We start from the raw sequence: 21,074 nt of genomic DNA, 5'->3' as shown, positions 1-21,074 counted from the left end.
TCAAGTTTACAACAGACACAACTGAGTTTCGTTGGTCCCACCTAATTCATTTGTTTATGTTTTCTCTAATGTGAAATAAGTATATCTTTCCGGTGTGTGATTGTATATATCCGCCACACAATATTTGAGTTTTGTTGTTGTAGGATATTCATCTAAAAAGATACCAAACAATTCTACTTTTGTGTAAAATAAAGTGTTTTAATGTCTATTTCTATCTATTTTTTTTTATTCCAAAAGCTAGTGGCACATTGTTTACAAATGTGACTATAATATTAATCCTTCATTCAGTGTGTATTGTTCTGTAAGGATCAAAATGTGAAGAGGAAACAATTAATAAAATTAATTATTTGTATTGTTCAGTTCCAATTATTATTATTAAACCAGTAAAAAAATACATTTATTAGAAGGAATATACTTTGTTGACTGCTCTTGACCCATGAAGGTGACACAGAAGAGATTTTTTTTAAATATGCAACCAAAAAAGGGAGACAGAAGGAGAAAAGGATAGAAGGAAGGAGGGAAGGAGGGAGGGAAAGAGGGAGCGAGGGGAGGAGGTGTGTGGAAGAAGACAAAAATAACAAAGGCATGTCATGTGCCTGTCTCTCCTCGGTATTCTCCCCCCTCTTCTCTGTCCTCTCCTCTGTCTCCCCTCGGCTCCTCCCCCCTCGCTGTCATTGGTCAGCTGGTCGGCTCCAAACTTCTCTCCTCATCCAAGAGGCTCAGAGTGCAGCGAGGCGGCGCAGGGAGAGCAGCCGGGCATCAGTCACCTTGGAGCGGGCGCTGGTCGGCAGCCTCTCGGCTGGACTCTCCTCTCTTCGTCCTTCTCTCGGATTGATTGTTTCCGCGTCCCCGGCAACATGAGCGCGCCGCCGGCCAACCAGCACAGCGCGCGCGCGCACAGTGAGTCCTCTCCACAACTTTATAAGCATGATGCACCTCTTTCAGCTCGGGTGGATGTCTTGAGATGGAGCCACACACGCGCGCGCGCACACACCGACATACACACACACACACACACACACACACACATTCACACACCCATACAACCACACGCACACACATACTCACACAACCATACGCAAACATACACACACACGCAAACACACACACACACACACACACACACACATACACACACATACGCATACACACAAACATCCACACACACACACATATACACACACATACTCACACACCATGCACACACATACACACACATATTCACACACCCATACAACCACACACACACACACACATACTCACACAACCATACGCAAACATACACACACACACACACACACACACATACTCACACAACCATACGCAAACATACACACACACACACACATACACACACACATACTCACACAACCATACGCAAACATACACACACACACACACATACACACACACATACTCACACAACCATACGCAAACATACACACACACACGCATACACACACATACTCACACAACCATACGTAAATATACACACACACACACATATACACACACATACTCACACAACCATACGCACACATACACACACACACACGTATACACACACATACTCACACAACCATACGCAAACATACACACACACACGCATACACACACATACACACAACCATAAACAAACACACACATACACACACACATATACACACACACATATTCACACACCCATACAACCACACACATACTCACACAACCATACGCACACATACACACACACACACACACGCATGCACACACACACACACACACATACTCACACAAACCACACACACACATAAGCACAAACACGCATGCACACACACACACATACTCACACAACCACACACACACATACACACACACACACGCATGCACACACACACACATACTCACACAAACCACACACACATACTCACACAACCACACGCAAACACACACACACACGCAAACATACACACATGCATTCAGTGTCAAAATAATGTCAAATAAGGAATGATAGAGTTTTTATTTATTCATGATGGACATCAAATGTATTCACTGCTCCATGAGATGTGTGTGTGTGTGTGTGTGTGTGGCAAAAATCAGACAGGAATGTTGAATCATCCCCTTGAGTAATATACCACTAATAGCAAGTGAATAGGTCACACAGGGAAACAAGGATGCACACACACACACACACACTTGCTTGCTTGCTTGTAGTTGTCCATCGAAGCCGATGATGACGTCCACTTCTGACTTTCAGCGGTGAGTTTTCTGGTGGCTGTATAGTCCTATCCTGGATCCACAGGTCTTGTCGCAGGTGGGACATGCGTATGTAGTAGTGGTGGTCCTGGCAACCTTGGTTGTTTTTCTTGTATGCCTTCTTTCCTGCCTCCTGGCTGTCCTGTCCTCCTCCAGTGCTGTGGTCCCGTCTTGGCACATCTGACGCCAGGTGTTACGGTCAGCAGCCAAGCCCTCCAGGTCCCCTGGTCTGATTTTACATTTCTTTAGCGCTGTTTTTATCTGGTCTTTATAGCGCTTCTTCTGCCCTCCAGCAGGCGCTGGCCTTGGGCGAGCTGGCCATACAGCACTTTGTGAGGCAGCCGATTGAGGGGCATCCTTATAACGTGCCCCAGCCATCGTAGCTGGTAGTGGGTGATGGTGGCCTCCATGCTCCTACAGCCTGCTCTCCTGAGGATCTCGGTGTGTGGCACTCGGTCACGCCAAGTGATTCCTAGCATTCGCTGGAGACAGCGGATGTGAAAATGCTCCAGGGACTTCACATGGCGGCTGTAAGTGACCCAGGCTTCACAACTGTACAGGAGGGTGGTGATGCACACTGCTTGATACACAGAGATTTTTGTATGGAGGTATAAGTTCTTGTTTTGAAAGACCCGGCGCCTGAGTCTCCCAAAGGCAGCTGATGCTTGTTTGATTCTGTTCTGGACCTCATTGTCGATGTTATTGTCCTCAGAGAGGATACTCCCGAGGTATTTGAATGATGGTACTACAGATAGATGCTTATCATTGATGCTGAAGATGGGTGGCGTGGGTGGGATGTTGGTGCTCCACTGACAGACTACCTCTGTTTTGGTGATGTTGATGGTCAGCCCCATCCTGCTGTAAGCCTTCACAGCTGCATCCAGGACAGCCTGGAGGTCTTGTGGAGTGTGAGCCACCAGAGCGCAGTCATCTGCATACTGCAGCTCAGGACCCTCACTCTGTGCAGCTTGGTGGTGGCCTGCAGCCTCCTGATGTTAAAGAGGTTGCCATCGAGCCTATAGACTACTGTCACCCCGCTGTTGTCCTCAATTTCCTTATGGAGAAGCTGGGTGACGCATAGGAGGAAGATGTTAAAGAGCACTGGTGCTAGTACACACCCCTGCCTGACCCCTGTGCACACAGGGAAGGAGGCAGACTCTTGTCCTCCTATTGTCACCCTAGCATTCATACCATCATGAAACTGTCGGAGGATGTTGACAAACTTGTTAGGGCATCCAAACCGGAGCAGGATGTCCCACAGTAGGTCTCTCTGCACAGTGTCGAAGGCTTTGGAGAGGTCGACAAAAGCCATAAACAGGTCTTGATGTTGCTCCTGCACTTTTCCTGAAGCTGCCGGGCTGTGAAGACCATGTCGACTGTACTCCTGTTCTTCCTAAAGCCACACTGTGATTCTGGGAGCAATGCCTCTGTGATGTTGTTGAGTAGCCTCTGCAGCAGCACCTTGGCCAGGACCTTACCAGCAACAGCAAGGAGTGCTATACCCCTGTGGTTGCCACAGATGGTCTTGTCACCTTTGTTTTTATATATAGTGACAATTTTGGCATCTCTCCATTGCTGTGGGATGTTTTCATCAGCCCATACTTTAGTGATGTGTTGATGTAGTGCTCTTGTACAGAGGTAACCACCATGTTTAAGCAGTTCCGCAGGGATATTGTCCATGCCAGGAGACTTGTTGTTCTTCAGAGAGCGGACGGCTGACAGGACCTCCAGGAAGGTCGGGGTTGGTTAAGGTTGTCAATCGGTGGAAGTTCAGGCAGTTGATCCAGGATGGTGCGGTCTGCTTTAGAGTCCTGATTAAGCAGGGTATTAAAATGTTCAGCCCACCTCTCCAGTATACTGCTCTGGTCTTTTAGGACTCTGAGCCCATCTGCGGTTTTAACAGGAGTGATGCAGTGGTTTGTTGGGCCGTAGATAGATTTGACTGCATTGTAAAAGTTATGCATATCATTTCTATCAGCGAAAGATTGGATTTCCTGTGCCTTCTCTGTTCCTCCGACACGCCGACCCAGATCCGATCCGACCCGGTGAGATCACGTTTTGATTTCACCGAGGCTGAACGGGATCAGGGCTGCGGCTCCGGAGAAAGACGCGCCCCATCTGTTGCTCTGCCGTCCGCTCTGTCACATTGTGACCGCGGTGGGACTGTGAGAGCGGACCACCGGCGTGCCGTGGAGCGAAGGGCCGGCCAGCTGCTGAGAGCAGGCTGCAGCCAGGACTTGACCCGGATAGGAAGAAGGAGTGTATTCTGTTTGATGAGCTCATGTGCGCGGTTAAAGATCCACCACATGTACCTGTGTCTCTGACGGATCGCCCTCTGAGGGGTCCGTCAGGACGCCAGCGGTGACGCTCACGGGGGCTTCATGTCAGAGCCCAGGGGATACAAATGGGACCACATTGAACATCTTCTTTTATATTTGTACCTCCATGACTCACCAACACCCATTTATTCTGAATGAACACTTTTGACCGTTGGCCTTGTTCACTGTGCGAAGCTGTAAATATATATTATTCGTTTAACCCTTGTGTTGCCTTCGGGTCAATTTGACCCGATTCAATGTTTAATGTCGGTGTTCTTTCGGGAGTCAACAAACAAACATAAAGTACCTCACACTTAAACTTGGAAAACAATATTAATTCTAATAATTTTCTGGAGATTTAATAGGGTCATATTGATATTGACCTCAAGGGTAAAATATGTTAGTAAATATAAAGGTAACAGGAGGGTTAAACATTGAATCGGGTCATATTGACCAAGGCGACAGAGGAGGTGAACATTGAATCGGGTCAAATTGACCCGAAGGCAACACAAGGGTTAAGAAAAAGAAAAGAAAAGCAAACTTGTATTATTGGATCGGTTATCGTTTGACGATGCATCAAATCAGACTTTTCAACGTGGCGTGGCAGTTTCAACATGCACGTCTGCGTTGCCAAAGTGGAAGAAATCGAGAAATCAGTGTCACCGCGGAGAAAAAAAAACGCCCATTGACGGATTATTCTAAAGCTACTGATTATTGCACTTCCTCTTCCTGTGAGATCAGTGTTCTTATTTCCACATATATAGAGGTGCTCGGGTGGCTTTGTGCCTGTACAGTCGTCTCAGAACTCATCTGGCAGACACAGAGAAACATTCAGATGGATTCTCCTTGAATCGTGTTCAATATTTACGCTTTTTTTACCTCCGTTTTTGGTCTCAACCAGCTGAGTGCACCTGGTTCTTTGTTGCTGTGCTCACCAGCTGGTTGGTAACTTTGTCAGATTGGCGCTCGAGTCGTGGATTTCTTTACAGATACCTGCTTCATTTGGCAGAAATCAACTCTTTGGGAGAGATGAACCAAAACACGGGAGCTTAAAGACAATAAAACGCTTTGAAGACGTCCGGTAACCACGACGACGGACCACTTCGCCTGACGGAGAGAGGACGACCTCGGCCGACCCTTCACGAGATAATCTCAACGTTGGCGCGTAATTACAGATTTTAGTCATCGGCGTCGTCGCTCCAGCTGCACGTTGCTTCTTTTACTATAACAACCAGGACAAACCAATTAACACCATTTTATTCTCAAAGTCAAAAGGTCAAAGCCATCTTTATTGTATTTTCTTCCATTTGTGGAAAAAAGTATGTTTCTCTCTTGTCCAACATGAAGTGATTGTAGTATTAAGAATAGTAATAAAGTAATAAAGTGCAAAACAGCCAACAACAATAACAACAAAGAACATTTAGACAACATATACTTTATAAATTAAGAACTATAAAACAACGTTACGTCTGTATTATAGTAACAGTCAGACATACAAGTCTAAAAGAGGAGTGGGAGAGAGTTCAGCTTCCTGCCTGCTGATGATGATGATGATATGATGATTAAGCCTCCAGGTAGAGAGAGCAGTTTAATTACACGTATTCATTATCATTATTAACTGCTTGGCTCGCTTCAATAATGGTACCCGTTGCTCTTATTCGATATCGTTTGTTCGTAGTTAGTCTGGATGGCGGTCCACTGACCTACAAACGGACCCTTTTGTCCCTCCGGCTGTGAGGAGGGACTGATGTCGTTGTTGTCCTGACTGGGCTGATGTGGGGCTGGACGCTGCAGACAGATCTCATGTGCACACGACAACTCGCACGTGCACACGCTGAGATGCAGGCGCACATCAACCGCCGCCATGAATTATTTACGGGCCCTTAAAACCGCAAGGCCCGGGTAAGTGTTTGGTTCTTTGGAGAGGAGACCGGGATTTAAATTTTTTTTTTTATAGGAACCCAAAATAAAAGTGTGTGTCGTCTCCGAAGGTATCGCCGGCCGTCTTATAGGCTGCTCCACTTTGTGAAGTTCAAATCGCCCGGTGCTCTGGGAAATGAGGAAAAAGGCACAAGCAAAGCAATGTGAAGGAAGCACTATAGGAAATATAAAAAACAAGTGTAATATGGGATGGAGCCGGGAAGTGGTGGTGTTAGGGATTAATTAGCATGCCTCATTGATGATTCCACCTCTGCTCGACCATTCTTCACCGAAACTGATCCACTAACGGCCAATGAAGACCGTTTATAGCCTGCCGCTGTCATTGTTGTGCCGGAAGGTATTCGTAAAAGACTCTCAGTAAAAATAACAAGAGATCCTCTTGAACTAATTCTGTTCCCCCTCTCCATCTCTGTAGCCCACTCCCTTGCGTTGACTCACTTTCGGCGAACCTCTTTTCCCATCAATCTCGTCTTCTTTAAAGACATCCTCTACGTTTTTAGCCCTCCTTTAAGTGTTCCTGTCCTCCTTCACCTTTCCTCCCTCACTCTTATTGCTGCCTTCCTGTGTTTACAGCCACTCGCTCGCTTTTTTTGCACCCCTCTCTCTCTTTCTCTCTCTCTATACATCATAAATAAGACCGGCCTCAGACTAAGAGTGCCTGTTCGTCGTGGCCTCAGCCAAAACCAGTGTCGCTCCAGCAGGTGGTTTATGCCTCAACCAGTCAATAAACTGGCGAGATATTGGAGAGAGACATCGAGGGAGAAGAACAATGGAAGACAAGAAAAACAACTTACTCATCAATCAGTATTTTTTTTTTATTGTCAAAAAATCATTTAAATGCCATATTTAATTATTCACATGTTTGATTTGAACATAAATTTTTTTCCGAATTTATGGATGCCATTTCTTCATATTTACACATCGTTGCTGAGGCCACACGTGGAAGCATGTGACATCACCACAGCCATTAAACCAGGGATGACCTCATCCGTTTTGACAAGGAAACCACTTCTTAGGGAACAAAAGGCCTTGGATTGGATGAATAGGCTCCATCCACACTAATATGTTTCTGTTTTTTAAAACAGAAACGATCTGCGTCCTCACCGGCGTTTCATCATCGTTTTTGAGATGACAGGACGTGACCCCGGAGTTTTCGAACGTGTCAGTCCTCTGGAGCATTTTCCAAAATTCGAAGCAAACGTTGCAAAAGATATGCATTTAAAAAAAAGAAGGAAACGTAGGAGCTACTCAGATACATTGAGACAGAAAGGGACCTACTTTTTAGCATTTGTTTGTGTGTGTTTTGGTATAATATAGATGGATAGTCAAGCTGAAGACACTAGAGGATGACGCATTATATCTGAAGGAGAAGGAATTTAACAAACAGTTCAGATGAATTCACCCATGACTGAATCCAAAGCGATTTCCTGCCAGTCCCGTCCCCTTACATCTGAGCCTTTGTCCGGCTCTGAATGGACTCTTTCTCTCTCTGCCTCCTGACTGGGGGATCTGGGTTCGTCTTTCTGTAGAGAGGCAGACTGGCTCTGCCTGTCTCTATCTTTCTGTCTGTTCCAGTCATTCTGCATGTCCAACTGGGTCTGAACCAGGGGCGGGCGGGTCCAATACTGGCCCACCTCCATCACCGACCGGCCCCCCCTCTGACATCGCCGGCCCGACTATATTCAATGCATCACATAACACATTAAATATACTCTAATACTTAAAGCTTTAATATATTAAGTACACAAATAGTACACAAATCTCAGAGGGAGAGACAAGACAAGACATTCAGATAGAAATAAAGACAGTTTAACACGAAGAAGGATAGTGTGGCAGCGGGGGGTGTTTAAGCTCGGCTGCAGAGTGGGTGGAGCGGGGATGTGGTTCAGGGAACGGTGTCTGATTGTCATCAGCTGGTCTGATTGTCATCAGACCAGCTGATGACAATCTGGGGTTGTGTATCTGCGAGGCTCTGTCCCCATAAAGGAGCTGGACAGGAGGAAGAGGGGAGCCATGAGCAGAGACACAGTCGGCGGTCAGAGCGCTCAAATAAAAACACGTTACCAACGTTCCCTCTGGTTGCGCATTCCTTGGGGCTTAGGGGGCAAACCTACCGGTGACGGCCACGAACCTGTCACACTGGAGCCAAACGTGGAGAGCGTCGAACAAAACCCAGATCTGCCAACCCAGCATGTGATGTTGCTGGGGCAGATGCTGTGTCAGATGGCAGCAACGATGAAGGACCAGGCGGAGGCAGACCGGCAGATACTGTGGAGGCTCCTGGGCCAGGCAGAGGAGCAGACTCGGGCCCTGGAACTGCTCGCCGCCCAGGCCGCGGCGGCTACATCTATCCCTTCCCCCTGGGCGGGGGTGGAGCTGAAGAAAATGACGGCGGAGGACGACACACAGTCATTTTTGGAGACGTTCGAGACGGTGGCGGAGACATGCGGCTGGCCAACGGGGGAGTGGGCGGTGCGCCTCCTGCCCCTGCTCACCGGGGAGGCGCAGACTGCGGCCCTGGGCCTTCCCCCAGCTTCACGCCACAGTTACACGGACGTGCGGAAGGCGGTGATTGATCGGCTGGGGCTGACTCCTGAGGATCACCGGCGGCGCTTCCGTGAGACGACGATGGGGCCCGATGACCGGCCATTCGCATACGCGCAACGGCTGAGGGACGCCGCGACGAGGTGGCTGCAGCCCGGAAGCACAAGAGAGGCGCAGGCGGTGGCAGAACGGGCGATCCTGGAGCAGTTTGTTGGAGGGTTGCCGGCGGAAACGTCGACATGGGTCTGCTGCCACCGCCCAACATCGCTGGAGGCCGCCGTCACGCTGGCGGAGGACCACCTGGCGGTGCACCCCGGCGGCCAGGCAGGCAGCGACGGCGCACTGGCTCCGGCCAGGCCGATGCAGACCCTGACGCGACCCATACCGGCCCCAGTAAACAACGGCACCCTTCCCAACCCACAGGTAGTCCCTCAAACGCCAGGGCAGGAGTGTTGGAGGTGCAGGCAGCCCGGACACATCCGGCGGGAGTGTCCGCGGATGGAGGTGGGCCAGGTGATCCGGGTTGCCGGCTCTCCAACACCCTCCCCAGGTCCGGGAGCGACATACCGTGTACCGGTAAGAATCCAGGGGGGTATACATCAGGCAATGGTGGATTCCGGCTGTACACAGTCTATGATCCACCAGAGCCTGGTTCGACCAGGGGCATTGGTGGAGGCATTGTGGGTGAAGATAAGGTGTGTGCATGGGGACATTCACGAGTATCCCATAGTGTCAGTGGAAATTAGACATGGGGGTAAAAAGCATAACGTGAAGGTTGCGGTTAGCTCCCGCCTTACGCACCCCTTAATCTTGGGAACCGATTGGCCGGGCTTTGATAAGTTAATGGGGAAGACTGCGGGGGTGCGTTCACGGCAGACAGGGTCATGCGGTGTGTGCGCCGTGCTCAGCGGTGACGCGAGGTCGTCCGACACTGCAGACGGGGAGGGGGAACCGGTGGAGCCTCCTATGGCGACTCCTCCGGCTCCCGAGTTTCACTCCATGGAAGATTTTCCACTCGAGCAGTCTCGGGACGATACTCTACGCTCAGCCTTTGACCAAGTGATACGAATTGATGGTCAGCTGGTGCGCCCTGACGCAGCGCAGACATATCCGCACTTTACATTGATCAGGGACAGACTGTACAGAGTGAGCCGTGACATTCACACAGGGCAGGAAAGCACCCAGTTGCTGGTGCCGAAGAGCCGCCGGGAAATGGTTTTCCAGGCGGCTCACTATAACCCGATGGCTGGTCACATGGGGTATGATAAAACTCTGGACCGGATAATGACCCGATTTTATTGGCCGGGCGGATGTGCGCCGTTGGTGTGCGTCCTGCCCGGAGTGTCAATTGGTAAACCCTCCGGCCATTCCGAGGGCACCGTTGCGCCCTCTGCCATTAATGGAGGTTCCATTTGAGCGAATCGCTATGGACCTCATCGGGCCATTTCACCGGAGTGCACGCGGATATCGCTTTGTGTTAGTCTTCGTGGATTACGCAACACGATACCGGGAGGTGCCCTTGCGCAACATTTCTGCAAAGAGTGTCGCGCAGGCGCTGTTTCAGGTCATCTCGAGTCAGAATCCCGAAAGAGATTCTGACTGACCAGGGCACCCAGTTCATGTCAAGAACACTGAGAGAACTTTACGGGTTACTGGGCATCAAGTCTATTCGGACCAGTGTGTACCACCCACAGACCGACGGTCTGGTGGAGCGTCTGAATAAGACTTTGAAGTCCATGATCCGTAAATGTATTAATGACGATGAACGTAATTGGGATAAATGGCTTGACCCTCTGTTGTTTGCAGTACGGGAGGTTCCCCAGGCCTCCACGGGATTTTCTCCCTTTGAACTTTTGTTCGGCAGGACTCCGCGGGGGGTGCTCGACCTCATTAAAGAAAACTGGGAGGAGGGTCCGAGCACCAGTAAAACGAGATCCAACACGTCCTGGACCTGCGAGCAAAGCTCCACACCCTGGGTCAGCTGTCACGTGAGCATTTGCTCCAGGCCCAGGAGCGTCAGCAGCGGCTGTACAACAGAGGTGCCAGGCTGAGACAATTCACACCGGAGAGAAGGTACTTGTATTGCTTCCTTCTTCCAGCTCTAAACTCCTCGCCAAGTGGCAAGGGCCCTTTGTGGTCACACGGCGAGTGGGGGATGTCGACTATGAGGTGGTGCGTTCTGATAGGGGCGGAGCTACAGACTTACCACCTCAACCTCCTAAAAGCATGGAGGGAGGCGGAGTCTGTTTCTCTGGTGTCCTCGGTATCTGAGAGAGAGGAGCTGGGGCCTGAGGTCCCAAAATCCACCAATCCGGCCTCGCTCCTTTGTGAAGACCGTCTCTCCGGGACCCAGAAAACAGACATTGCCCGGTTGCAAAAGCAGTTTGCTGATGTGTTCTCTCTCCTTCCAGGACGCACAAACCTCATAGAGCACGAGATTGAGACTCCTCCGGGCGTGACGGTGCGTTTACGACCCTACAGGTTACCTGAACACAAGAGAAAGGTGGTTCAGCGGGAATTGGCTGCAATGCTGGAGATGGGGGTAATAGAAGAGTCCCACAGTGCCTGGTGTAGTCCCATTGTTCTTGTGGTCAAGAAGGATGGGTCTATTCGGTTCTGCGTGGACTATCGCAGGGTGAACGAGGTGTCACGGTTCGATGCTTACCCAATGCCCCGGGTCGACGAGCTCCTGGACCGACTGGGCACTGCGCGTTTCTTTACGACACTGGATTTAACCAAGGGCTACTGGCAGATTCCTCTGTCGCCAGAGTCTAAGGAAAAAACGGCCTTCTCCACTCCGTTTGGGTTATACCAATTCACCACGCTTCCTTTTGGGTTGTTCGGAGCCCCAGCCACCTTTCAACGCCTCATGGACCGGGTGCTGCGCAGACGCTGCATATGCTGCCGCCTACCTGGATGATGTGATCATACACAGCACCACCTGGGCGGAGCATGTGCAGCGGGTGGGCGCGGTGCTGGAGTCCCTGAGGCAGGCGGGGCACGGCCAACCCGGGAAGTGTGCAGTTGGACGGAGGGAGGCACGGTATCTGGGGTACCACTTGGGCGCCGGGCAGGTGCGCCCTCAGGTGGACAAGACCGCCGCCATCGCAGCCTGCCCGCGGCCCAAGACGAAAAAAGAGGTGAGGCAGTTTTTGGGGCTGGCGGGCTATTACAGGCGGTTCATCCCGAACTTCGCGGAGCTGACCAGCCCCATGACTGACCTGCCCCGGAATGGTGCCTCAGATCCGTCCAGTGGACGGAGCGGTGCCAGTTGGCGTTTGAGGAGGTAAAGCAAGCTCTCTGTGGGGAACCACTCCTCCACACACCTAACTTCTCTCTCCCTTTTACTCTGCAGACTGATGCGTCGAACAGAGGGCTGGGGGCCGTTTTGTCCCAGCAGGTAGAGGTTTGACCGCTCCGTGCTGTACATCAGCCGCAAACTGTCGGGGAGGGCAGGTACAGCACGGTGGAGAAGGAGTGCCTCGCCATCCGGTGGGCGGTCGACTCCCTGCGCTACTACCTCCTGGGACGCTCATTCACCCTCTGGTCGGACCACGCCCGCTCAATGGCTCCACCGCATGAAAGATACCAACGCCCGAATCACTCGGTGGTATCTGGCTTTACAGCCTTTTAATTTCAAAGTGATCCATAGGCCGGGGCACAGATGGTCGTGGCCGACTTCCTCTCCCGCTCTCATGGGGGAGGGAGTAGGTTAGGCGGATGTTGGCCCGGCCTAAGAGGGGCGGCGCAGGTATGTGGTACCAGAGGGTGTTTAAGCTCGGGTGCAGACTGGGTGGAGCGGGTGTGGTTCAGGGAACGGTGTCTGATTGTCATCAGCTGGTCTGATTGTCATCAGACCAGCTGATGACAATCTGGGGTTGTGTATCTGCGAGGCTCTGTCCCCATAAAGGAGCTGGACAGGAGGAAGAGGGGAGGCATGAGCAGAGACACAGTCGGCGGTCAGAGCGCTCAAATAAAAACACGTTACCAACGTTCCCTCTGGTTGCGCATTCCTTGGGGCTTAGGGGGCAAACCTATACCGGTGACGGCCACGAACCTGTCACAGATAGCTAGACACAAATATATACAGAAAAAAGACAATAAACATAAAGAGAGACAGAGGACAAGAAGACAAACAGGAACAACGACCCAAAGAGACAGAAAGATGGGAAAAGGAACGACAGGAGGGAAAAAGCACAGATAGAAAGGAAGACAGAAAGAGAGACACAAAAGGAGAGTAAGAAGAGAAACAGAAAGACATACAGAAAGAAAGATGAAGAAAAAATGATGAGGAAAGAAAAAGATAGAAAGGCAAAAAAAGACAATAAAGACAATAATTCAATTTTAAAAATCCCATGCCCTTCAGGCATCTTGTGGCGTGAGACCAAAGACTTTTGGGCGTTAGCGGACGGTACGATCTCTTCAAGACTGCGGCCGGGCCTTTCTTGTGAAAGACGTATTTCCCGTGTGAGCGGTTGCACTAATCAGAGGTCACCGGGGTCGCCCGACGCCAGGGAAGCCGCATCGATCGGTGTGATCCCACGGGAAAAAAAGCAGTGGATAGGGAAGCAAAATCAATGCGAGGATATGCATCCGTAGCTAACCTTTAGCTCGCCACAGGCCTCAGCCTTTAAGTGGAGACAATCAATGCTGCGATCAATCAGTGTTTAACTGGGGGGGGGACGACTACAGGATAAATCATCTGTGTCAACCTGTAGTATGTAATGTAAAAAGCACAAACAATGTATTTGAGTGCCGTCTACCCTTCTTTGGAAAAGCAAATAGAGGATAGTCTTTCATCCGGTGGTTTGTCCTTATGGAGGACTCAAAATGACTTAAGTATAAATAAATGCATGAATAAATATAGGAATAAATAAATAAATGCTTAAATAAATGTATAAATAAATAAATAAATGCTTAAATAAATATAGGAATTAATAAATATAAGTTATAAATCAACAGGACATCATTAAATAAATATATCTCTACATTTCTGTATTTCTTCATTTATTTATTTCTCTATTTACGTGTCCACACGTATCCATACTCGCTTACGAAAGAGACAACACGATTGTTTCTGATTGTGCAACAGTGCAAGGAAAAGGAAAACGCGTCACACGCCGCCCTCCGACATCTATCTGTAAGGAGCAGTCGTCCCATGTGACCCGGCCGCATGGACAGACTCTCACCTCATTGCATCATTTTAATCACACCGCCTCCCACATGGCCTATATGTGTGTGTGTGTGTGTGTGTCTGCTCGGTGAAGAGCAGCGGTGGAAATGACTTGAAGAGGGTGAAGTGTGAAGCCAATTTGACACATTCAAAGTCTGTGCCCAGGTTTCCGGAGGGAGACGCTCCAAATCTGAGGCATTGCCTCAAGAGATGTCACTCGAGTCGGCGTCAGTTCGAAGATGTGGGGATGTGGAGTTTGGAAAGAAGTGAGCTTTCAATAACATACTTAAATATCCGACGAGATTGTCAATGTTCGAGGTGAATTGTGGGTAATGGAGGCACCAGGTTGTGAAAAGTCTGATCCTTTTCTTTGTTCTTGACTCCTACAAAGTTATAGACGTGCAATGCTAAAAGTCTTTTAAGCTTTCAGAAAAATAATCCGTTATATGTGATGGAGATGATCCGATTAGTATCTCTCAATAGTATCTCAGTCTCTGCTCCACTAATTTTTGACCGTTCTTATTATTTTTAGATTGATTTCTCGCAAGGCCTCAAATCTTTTAAAGGGTATCCTGTTAAAATAAGAGAAGCTTGATCTTTGTTGGATGTTGGACGAGGACGAATGTGGGTGAGAGGAGCAGTTTCGTGCACAAAAAGGACATGAACTTGGTCGACAGGCCAGAGAAAGTCATGAGATGGTCCAGGAGAGAATTTTATTAATTGTGCTGATAAAAAAAAATCAGGCTGCACCGCACTTTCGATTAACACGATTGACATCAAGTTAAAAATCTTGTTATGATCACTGACAATACATCCATTGACAGGATCGTATGTCAATACACGAGACACTTTGTTCGTCAGTTATTTCAGCTCAATAGTTTGAACCAAACACGTGTACGGCGGCGTACGCTATGATAACTGTGGCGGTGCAGATGTTGCCCGTTTGCTTGTAGATTTGTGTGTTTTCCGTCTTTGGGGAATCCCCGTCTATATTTCCCGGGTTGCGTCTCCCACAGACTGTGAGCCCATTGGTGCAGTCAGCCGGTTCAACCCTGGGCTTTGAGATGTCCTCTGCTTCCCTTCCCATCCAAAGCTGTCTGCCGGTCTGGTCCCTGCACCCAGGAGGCAGGCTGTCAAACGGGGCCGAGCAGAGCTGCAGTGACAGGCGAGCATCCCGGGGAGGACTGCGCTGACACGGCGCTCCCAGGATCGCAACCTGTCGCTGCTTTGAAGGCAACTTTGCAGCTTTATCCGGACTGCAGCGGTCATTAAGTTATGGCTGTCGGGCGTTATGAGGCATCACGCGGCAGGGTGTCTCGACGGGAGTCTCTTCGCATTGTCGGAGAGACAACAGATGAACCCTGGAATCCTTTCTTCTTCTGGTGTTGTAAACACACTCAAAGAAATGACTCATTGGATGAACTCAATTAAATTGTTGGCAGGTTTTCCATTCAATAATTATATGCAACTCCAACTCAAATTTAGCACATCAGTGCAATAAAATGTAATTAAGTTAGTCCAACTCATTTGTATCAAATACATCTAAAATAAAATAACGATATTCATTAAATTAAATTAATTTGTGTTTGTCCAACTCAAAATATAAACTAACTAACTAACAAAATATGCAAACTCCACACAGAAGGAACACCCCGACTGGGAATTGAACCCACGGCCCTCTGGCTTTGAGGCAACAGTGCTAGCCACTGCACCACCGTACAGCCCTGAAAGTGTCTTCACCTCATGCAAACAACTGATTTTCAGAAAGTGCATGCGCAAAGGGTAGTCCTCAATGAAACACATTTATTTTGAGTTGATATGCACACCATATAACCTAAATAAATCTAATAAATGAAAGTATTCATACATTTTGTGTTACACCTATTAAATATAAATATCTATTTTTGTAATTGATTTATTTAAATGTATCAAACAATATTTAAATGTGTCACCTCGAAGAAGGGCTTGAATAGTTTTTGTGAGTGTAACCTAAATAAATCTAATAAATGAAAGTATTCCTACATTTTGTGTTACACCCATTCAATATAAATATCTTCGTTTTGTAATTGATTTATTTAAATGTATCAAACAATATTTAAATGTGTCACCTCTAAGAAGGGCTTGAATTGTTTTTTTGAGTGCATTCTGCGCCGAATGTCTTCCTACCCTCCATCAACCGGCGCCGTGCATTTATCGAGCTGCTGTGACTGCTGCCGTCCACACAGGCGAGATCATCTTCACATTATTCCCAGTTTAGACACGGCTCGAGCGCCTCATCCAGTTAACTCGATCCCTGACTGCAGTTTGTAATCGCTCCTCAAAACTCTGACACAGCTCTATTGACTTCTGCAACACAACAGTTTTAAGATAAAAATGCACTTTGCATCCAGAAAGGCGCGCTCAGCAGATCTCCGCCTGGTCTGCAACGACAACAATGTGCGATTGAATGAATACAACCAGTGTAAAGTCATGTTCAGAGCCAGCTGGTTAGTGTGCACACTGCTGGTTCCGTTAGCTGATATCCCCACTAAACGTACAAAAAAACTACAACAGCAAAAGTGAGTCGAAAGATACTCGGTAGTTGCGTTAGCCAACCGTGTCCAATGACAGTAAATAAAACGTAATAAAAAGGTATTTTGAGAAATTGTGAGTCACACCAACAACGAGAGAGCATGCAGCTATAACAACAATAGTGTGTCGTATTCTGCAGCAGGATTCCAGGTTAGCCAGATTAGCCGCGGACAGACCTCAGAGGCAGGCCCGGGGTGGGTAATCGGGAGAATCGGGAGAGTTCCCGGTGGGCCGCTTCACTTCTGGGCCGGTCGAGAATTGTATTTGTTAACATTTGTCACGTTAGTCCATCTTCTCTTAAAGTGGGTTAAACACGTTCCGCATTCTGACACCGCAGCCTCTGCATGGGTTGTACCATGCGAGGAAGTTCACCCCTCCCAAATAATAGAGTTGGTTCAGTCCATTATGGAACCAACCAACTCAATTGGGAGAGGAGCACTTCTAATCGAGTTGGTTCGGCCCTTGCGTCTTTTCCAAAAGTTTTCTCAGCTACGGATAGCTGGGCCGGCCCGACCGTAACGATACGCGTCAGGGAGGATGGACGGGAGGAAGAGGGCAGGAGGGGCTGGAAAAGCCAGGTTGAAAAAAAGAAAGGCATTGGAGGAGGATGCTGCCAAATGTGCCAAGCTTACAGATTTATTTTCAAGAGGACAAACACAAGTGGAAACTGGTAAAGAGAGACAAAGGCCTAATGATTAGCAACATAACTATTCGGCTCACGTTGTAGCCTTGATTAATATCATTGTAGCGTTGTCAACCTATTCCCAAGCAAAATATTAAATTGAATTAAAATATTACCCTTTTTATCTCACCCAAAATATGGCGATCCATAGACTGCAAATATTATGGAAATATTGATATTGATATTGAAGTATGCAGTAATATGACTTAATTTTTCTTTGTAGCTTCGGAGCAGCAGATAAGAGTCTCCTGCTGAAAATGATGAGCCCGACATTTACAATGAGGAGGCCATGGCTACAGGGACAGGTAGAGAGGATAACAGGAAACAATATGAATTAAAGTTATATATTCTAAGAAAGAGCAGTATATGACAGTACTTGATGAACCAATATGCATTGTTTGCTCGGAAGTGGGTGTAGTAAAGGAGTAAATCACCACTTTATAATACTCATGCAGAAAAATGATAATGACAATGACAATGACCATGACAATGACGGCCCCCATGAGGTCTCACTCCAACAAATCTGGCCTACTGCCTAATCTGAGTCTGACACCCCTGCTATGCTATTCTGCCTTTTTTAATGTTATGCATATTTTTTGTTAACTTCTCATCTTAAGTGGATTATTATTGTTGTATTTAACCGTTACATTATTTGTTGGACCATGGTATTAATAAAAGAACTACAGGATAGTAAGAGCTGAACTGTTGCTTCATTTATCCAATTTCCACTACCATGAGAAAAGTGGGCTGGTCTTGAGCCTGAAATTCCCGGGCTGAAAAGTGGCCCCACTCCGGCCCTGCTCAGAGGTGAACATGCGTGGACATGACCGAACGCACCGGTAGTCCCGTGAGCTGTTATCCAAACTAAACGTAAAGAAAACCCAGTAAAAGTGAGTCGAAGGGCACTCGGTAGTTGCGTTAGCCAAGAGCGGCCGAAACTGTGGTGAGTGAGGGTTAAGCAGGCGGTCAATGACAGTAAATAAAACATATAATAAAAAGTTGTTTTTGATCAATTCTAAGTACCATAACAACAAATATCATGCAGCAGGATGCCAGATTAGCCAGATTAGTCAGATTAGCCGCGGACAGACACAGAGGTGCACATGACCGAACACACCGCCTCTCTCCAGGATGCTGGAGATAAAAGACTGTAGAATTTGTCCGTGTATACTCCGAGCATGTGCATTAGTTGCTTTTCATGCCGAATGATACATAAGAAGAGTGATATATCCCATGTCGGTAAGGTAAATATGAAGCTACGGCCAGGGCATGCTAAACTTAGTTTAGCACAAAAAATGGAAACGGGGAAACTGCTATCTTGGTTTTTTCCACCTACCAAACCCACCAAGTCACACTTAAAAAGGAACTACCTAGCGATTTAAAGCGTGGAGTGAGTCACAGGGGAAGAAAAGACTCATCGTGTCATTTACAGTCCAGCCCTCTTCTCCTTCCTCTTGCAGCCACACTGCTGCAGTCCACCCGTCCACTCGCACACATCGGACTTGCACTCAGCTTTATTGCAATGATGCTGACGAGGGGGGAAACAGGGGCCGTGTGGTATCTCTGACAAGATTAACTTAAGTAGAGGACGCGGCAGCTTGCTTTTGCAAATCTGTGGATCTGTAGACTTTTAATAAACGTGCAGGCGATGGCGCGGTGTGAATGTTTTTGCAAGCTTGCTTTATCAGCGTCCTGATGAAAGACGGAAAAAAGCAGCTTGTCAGTGGAAGTTCATGGGAAAATGGAAAGAGCTGATGAACAATATTGTTTCATAATTGAGATAAACCTGACACACCTTTCATTACCTCTCCATAAATTCCATTCAAAAGGGATTCTGCCTCCTCAGATCCTCACTCACAGCTCAATGGCTCCCCCTTCTGGCTGCCAACATTTGACCCCTGAGTGACTGTAAAACGGGTCTCAGACTATATGTCATATGACGCAACCCCATGTTATCTCGCTGTCAGGCACACTCACGTCCAGAGATTTAAAAATCTCCTTGTATGGTGCTCGATTGGATGGCAGCTCCCTGGAATCAGATGGTAGACTGTTTCTAACTTCACGTCCTTCCTGTTGCTCGATTGCCAGCGGAGGCCGAGCGAGGCCAGAGGCCCCCGGACGTGGACGCAGCGCAGCAGCTGAAGCTGAGAGAGCGACAGCGTTTCTTCGAGGAGGTCTTCCAGCACGACGTGGACGTCTACCTGTCCTCGGCGCACCTGTGTATCCGAGACTACAAGAGGCGTGAGTGGGACTGCTGGGCTCCTTTTTGTGAACATCACATCCAGGTGCACATCATTCCACCGCTCCCCCCCCCTCTCCCGCAGCTCCGATTGGCAGCGTCTCGTCCATGGAGGTGAACGTGGACTTGCTGGACCAGATGGATCTGACAGACATCTCCGACCAGGAGGCCTTGGATGTGTTCTTCAGCTGCGAGGGAGAAGACGGGGCGCTGACCCCCCCGCTGCCAGGTATGGAAACAAACCCAGAAAAGGAGGCGAGGTTTTTGCGAGAAGCGTCGCGCAGATGCATCCCTAACGATATTTTGTATCCGACTCGCAGTGCAAGGGATCAGCAACAACAACGACGGCGACGACGAGGTCACCCGCAACGGACTCTTTGGACACGTCCTCGAGGGTCTCGCGGAAGCCGTGCCAAGTCCTGAATGTCCAGGTCACGTCAGACTCCATCCTCGTAGGAAGGACCCTCCACCTGCAGCGTGGGAGCGGACGCCTCGGCCAGGGGGACCAAGAGTGGGCTTTGGGATGGGAAGAGGCCTCTCAGCCGCACACACCGGCTCTTATAGCTGCTTTCAACCTTCACTTTCACTTATGAGTTGAGTCTGTTTCGGAGGTGGAGACTGTGGACTGTAAATATGGAGATTTATTCATCCTCACCGGTTTCCATCTATGTTTTGGCATGTTTTTTGACCGATTTTGACAGATTTTCTGACCTCACAGGATTTCTCGTTGATAAATGATGCATTTTTGTACAGCACAAACACAACCCAGGGCCGTACAGCAGAATACGATGATAATTGGGTGACTTGAGGTAAATTTGGCAACAACAAGGCTTCATACTGTTAACGATTCTGTATTTAAAAGCAATACATCGTCCTGCCGATGCAACGTTCACAGTGTTCTTAAACTAATCTCTAAACAGGGTTTCTTTGTTTTCACAATAAAGGAAGAGAGGCGCAATGTATTCACGCGTTTCTAATAATCAATACAACTGTTTCTGGTTATTTCTGAGATCGGCTGATTCCTCGGAAGCCTGAGGACGGCACAACCAGAGGCTGTGGGGTGTCCCGTGGAAAGCATGCAACCAATGTTCACGTGCTGAGGCCTTAAAATGTACATTGAATCAAATATAGGAAGAGTGAAAAGATCCACCTGTCAGTCTTTTGAGGGCAGTGTGTGAAAAAAGAACCTTTCGCATGTATTCGACAGAAAAGATAATAAACTAAACTGTTGCTGGTTATTTTTTGCGAGTTGCTTTGAAGAGCACCGGCTAATTCCACGGATGCCTTATTGTCCAATTCCTAAGAAACCAGCATGAGCACACAGTGACATGTTGGAGGTAATGAACACACACACACACACACACACGC

At 48.3% G+C, this 21,074-nt stretch overlaps 1 protein-coding gene across 1 annotated transcript; it reads left to right on the top strand.

Annotated features, from left to right (window-relative positions):
* Positions 1-749: 749 nt before the first annotated feature.
* LOC130208314 (dysbindin-like) lies at positions 750-20,270 on the top strand. Its single transcript, XM_056437358.1, has 5 exons — positions 750-900; positions 19,556-19,708; positions 19,792-19,935; positions 20,027-20,115; positions 20,163-20,270. Exons 1-5 carry the CDS (start codon positions 858-860, stop codon positions 20,268-20,270), a joined length of 537 nt encoding a protein of 178 aa, XP_056293333.1. The 5' UTR covers positions 750-857.
* The last annotated feature ends 804 nt before the right edge of the window (positions 20,271-21,074 follow it).

Source organism: Pseudoliparis swirei, chromosome 18 (genome assembly GCF_029220125.1).
Source record: "Pseudoliparis swirei isolate HS2019 ecotype Mariana Trench chromosome 18, NWPU_hadal_v1, whole genome shotgun sequence".
In the NCBI taxonomy this organism is placed as follows: domain Eukaryota; kingdom Metazoa; phylum Chordata; class Actinopteri; order Perciformes; family Liparidae; genus Pseudoliparis; species Pseudoliparis swirei.
Note: the sequence above shows the minus strand (reverse complement) of the source record. Positions and strands in the feature narration are given on the sequence as shown.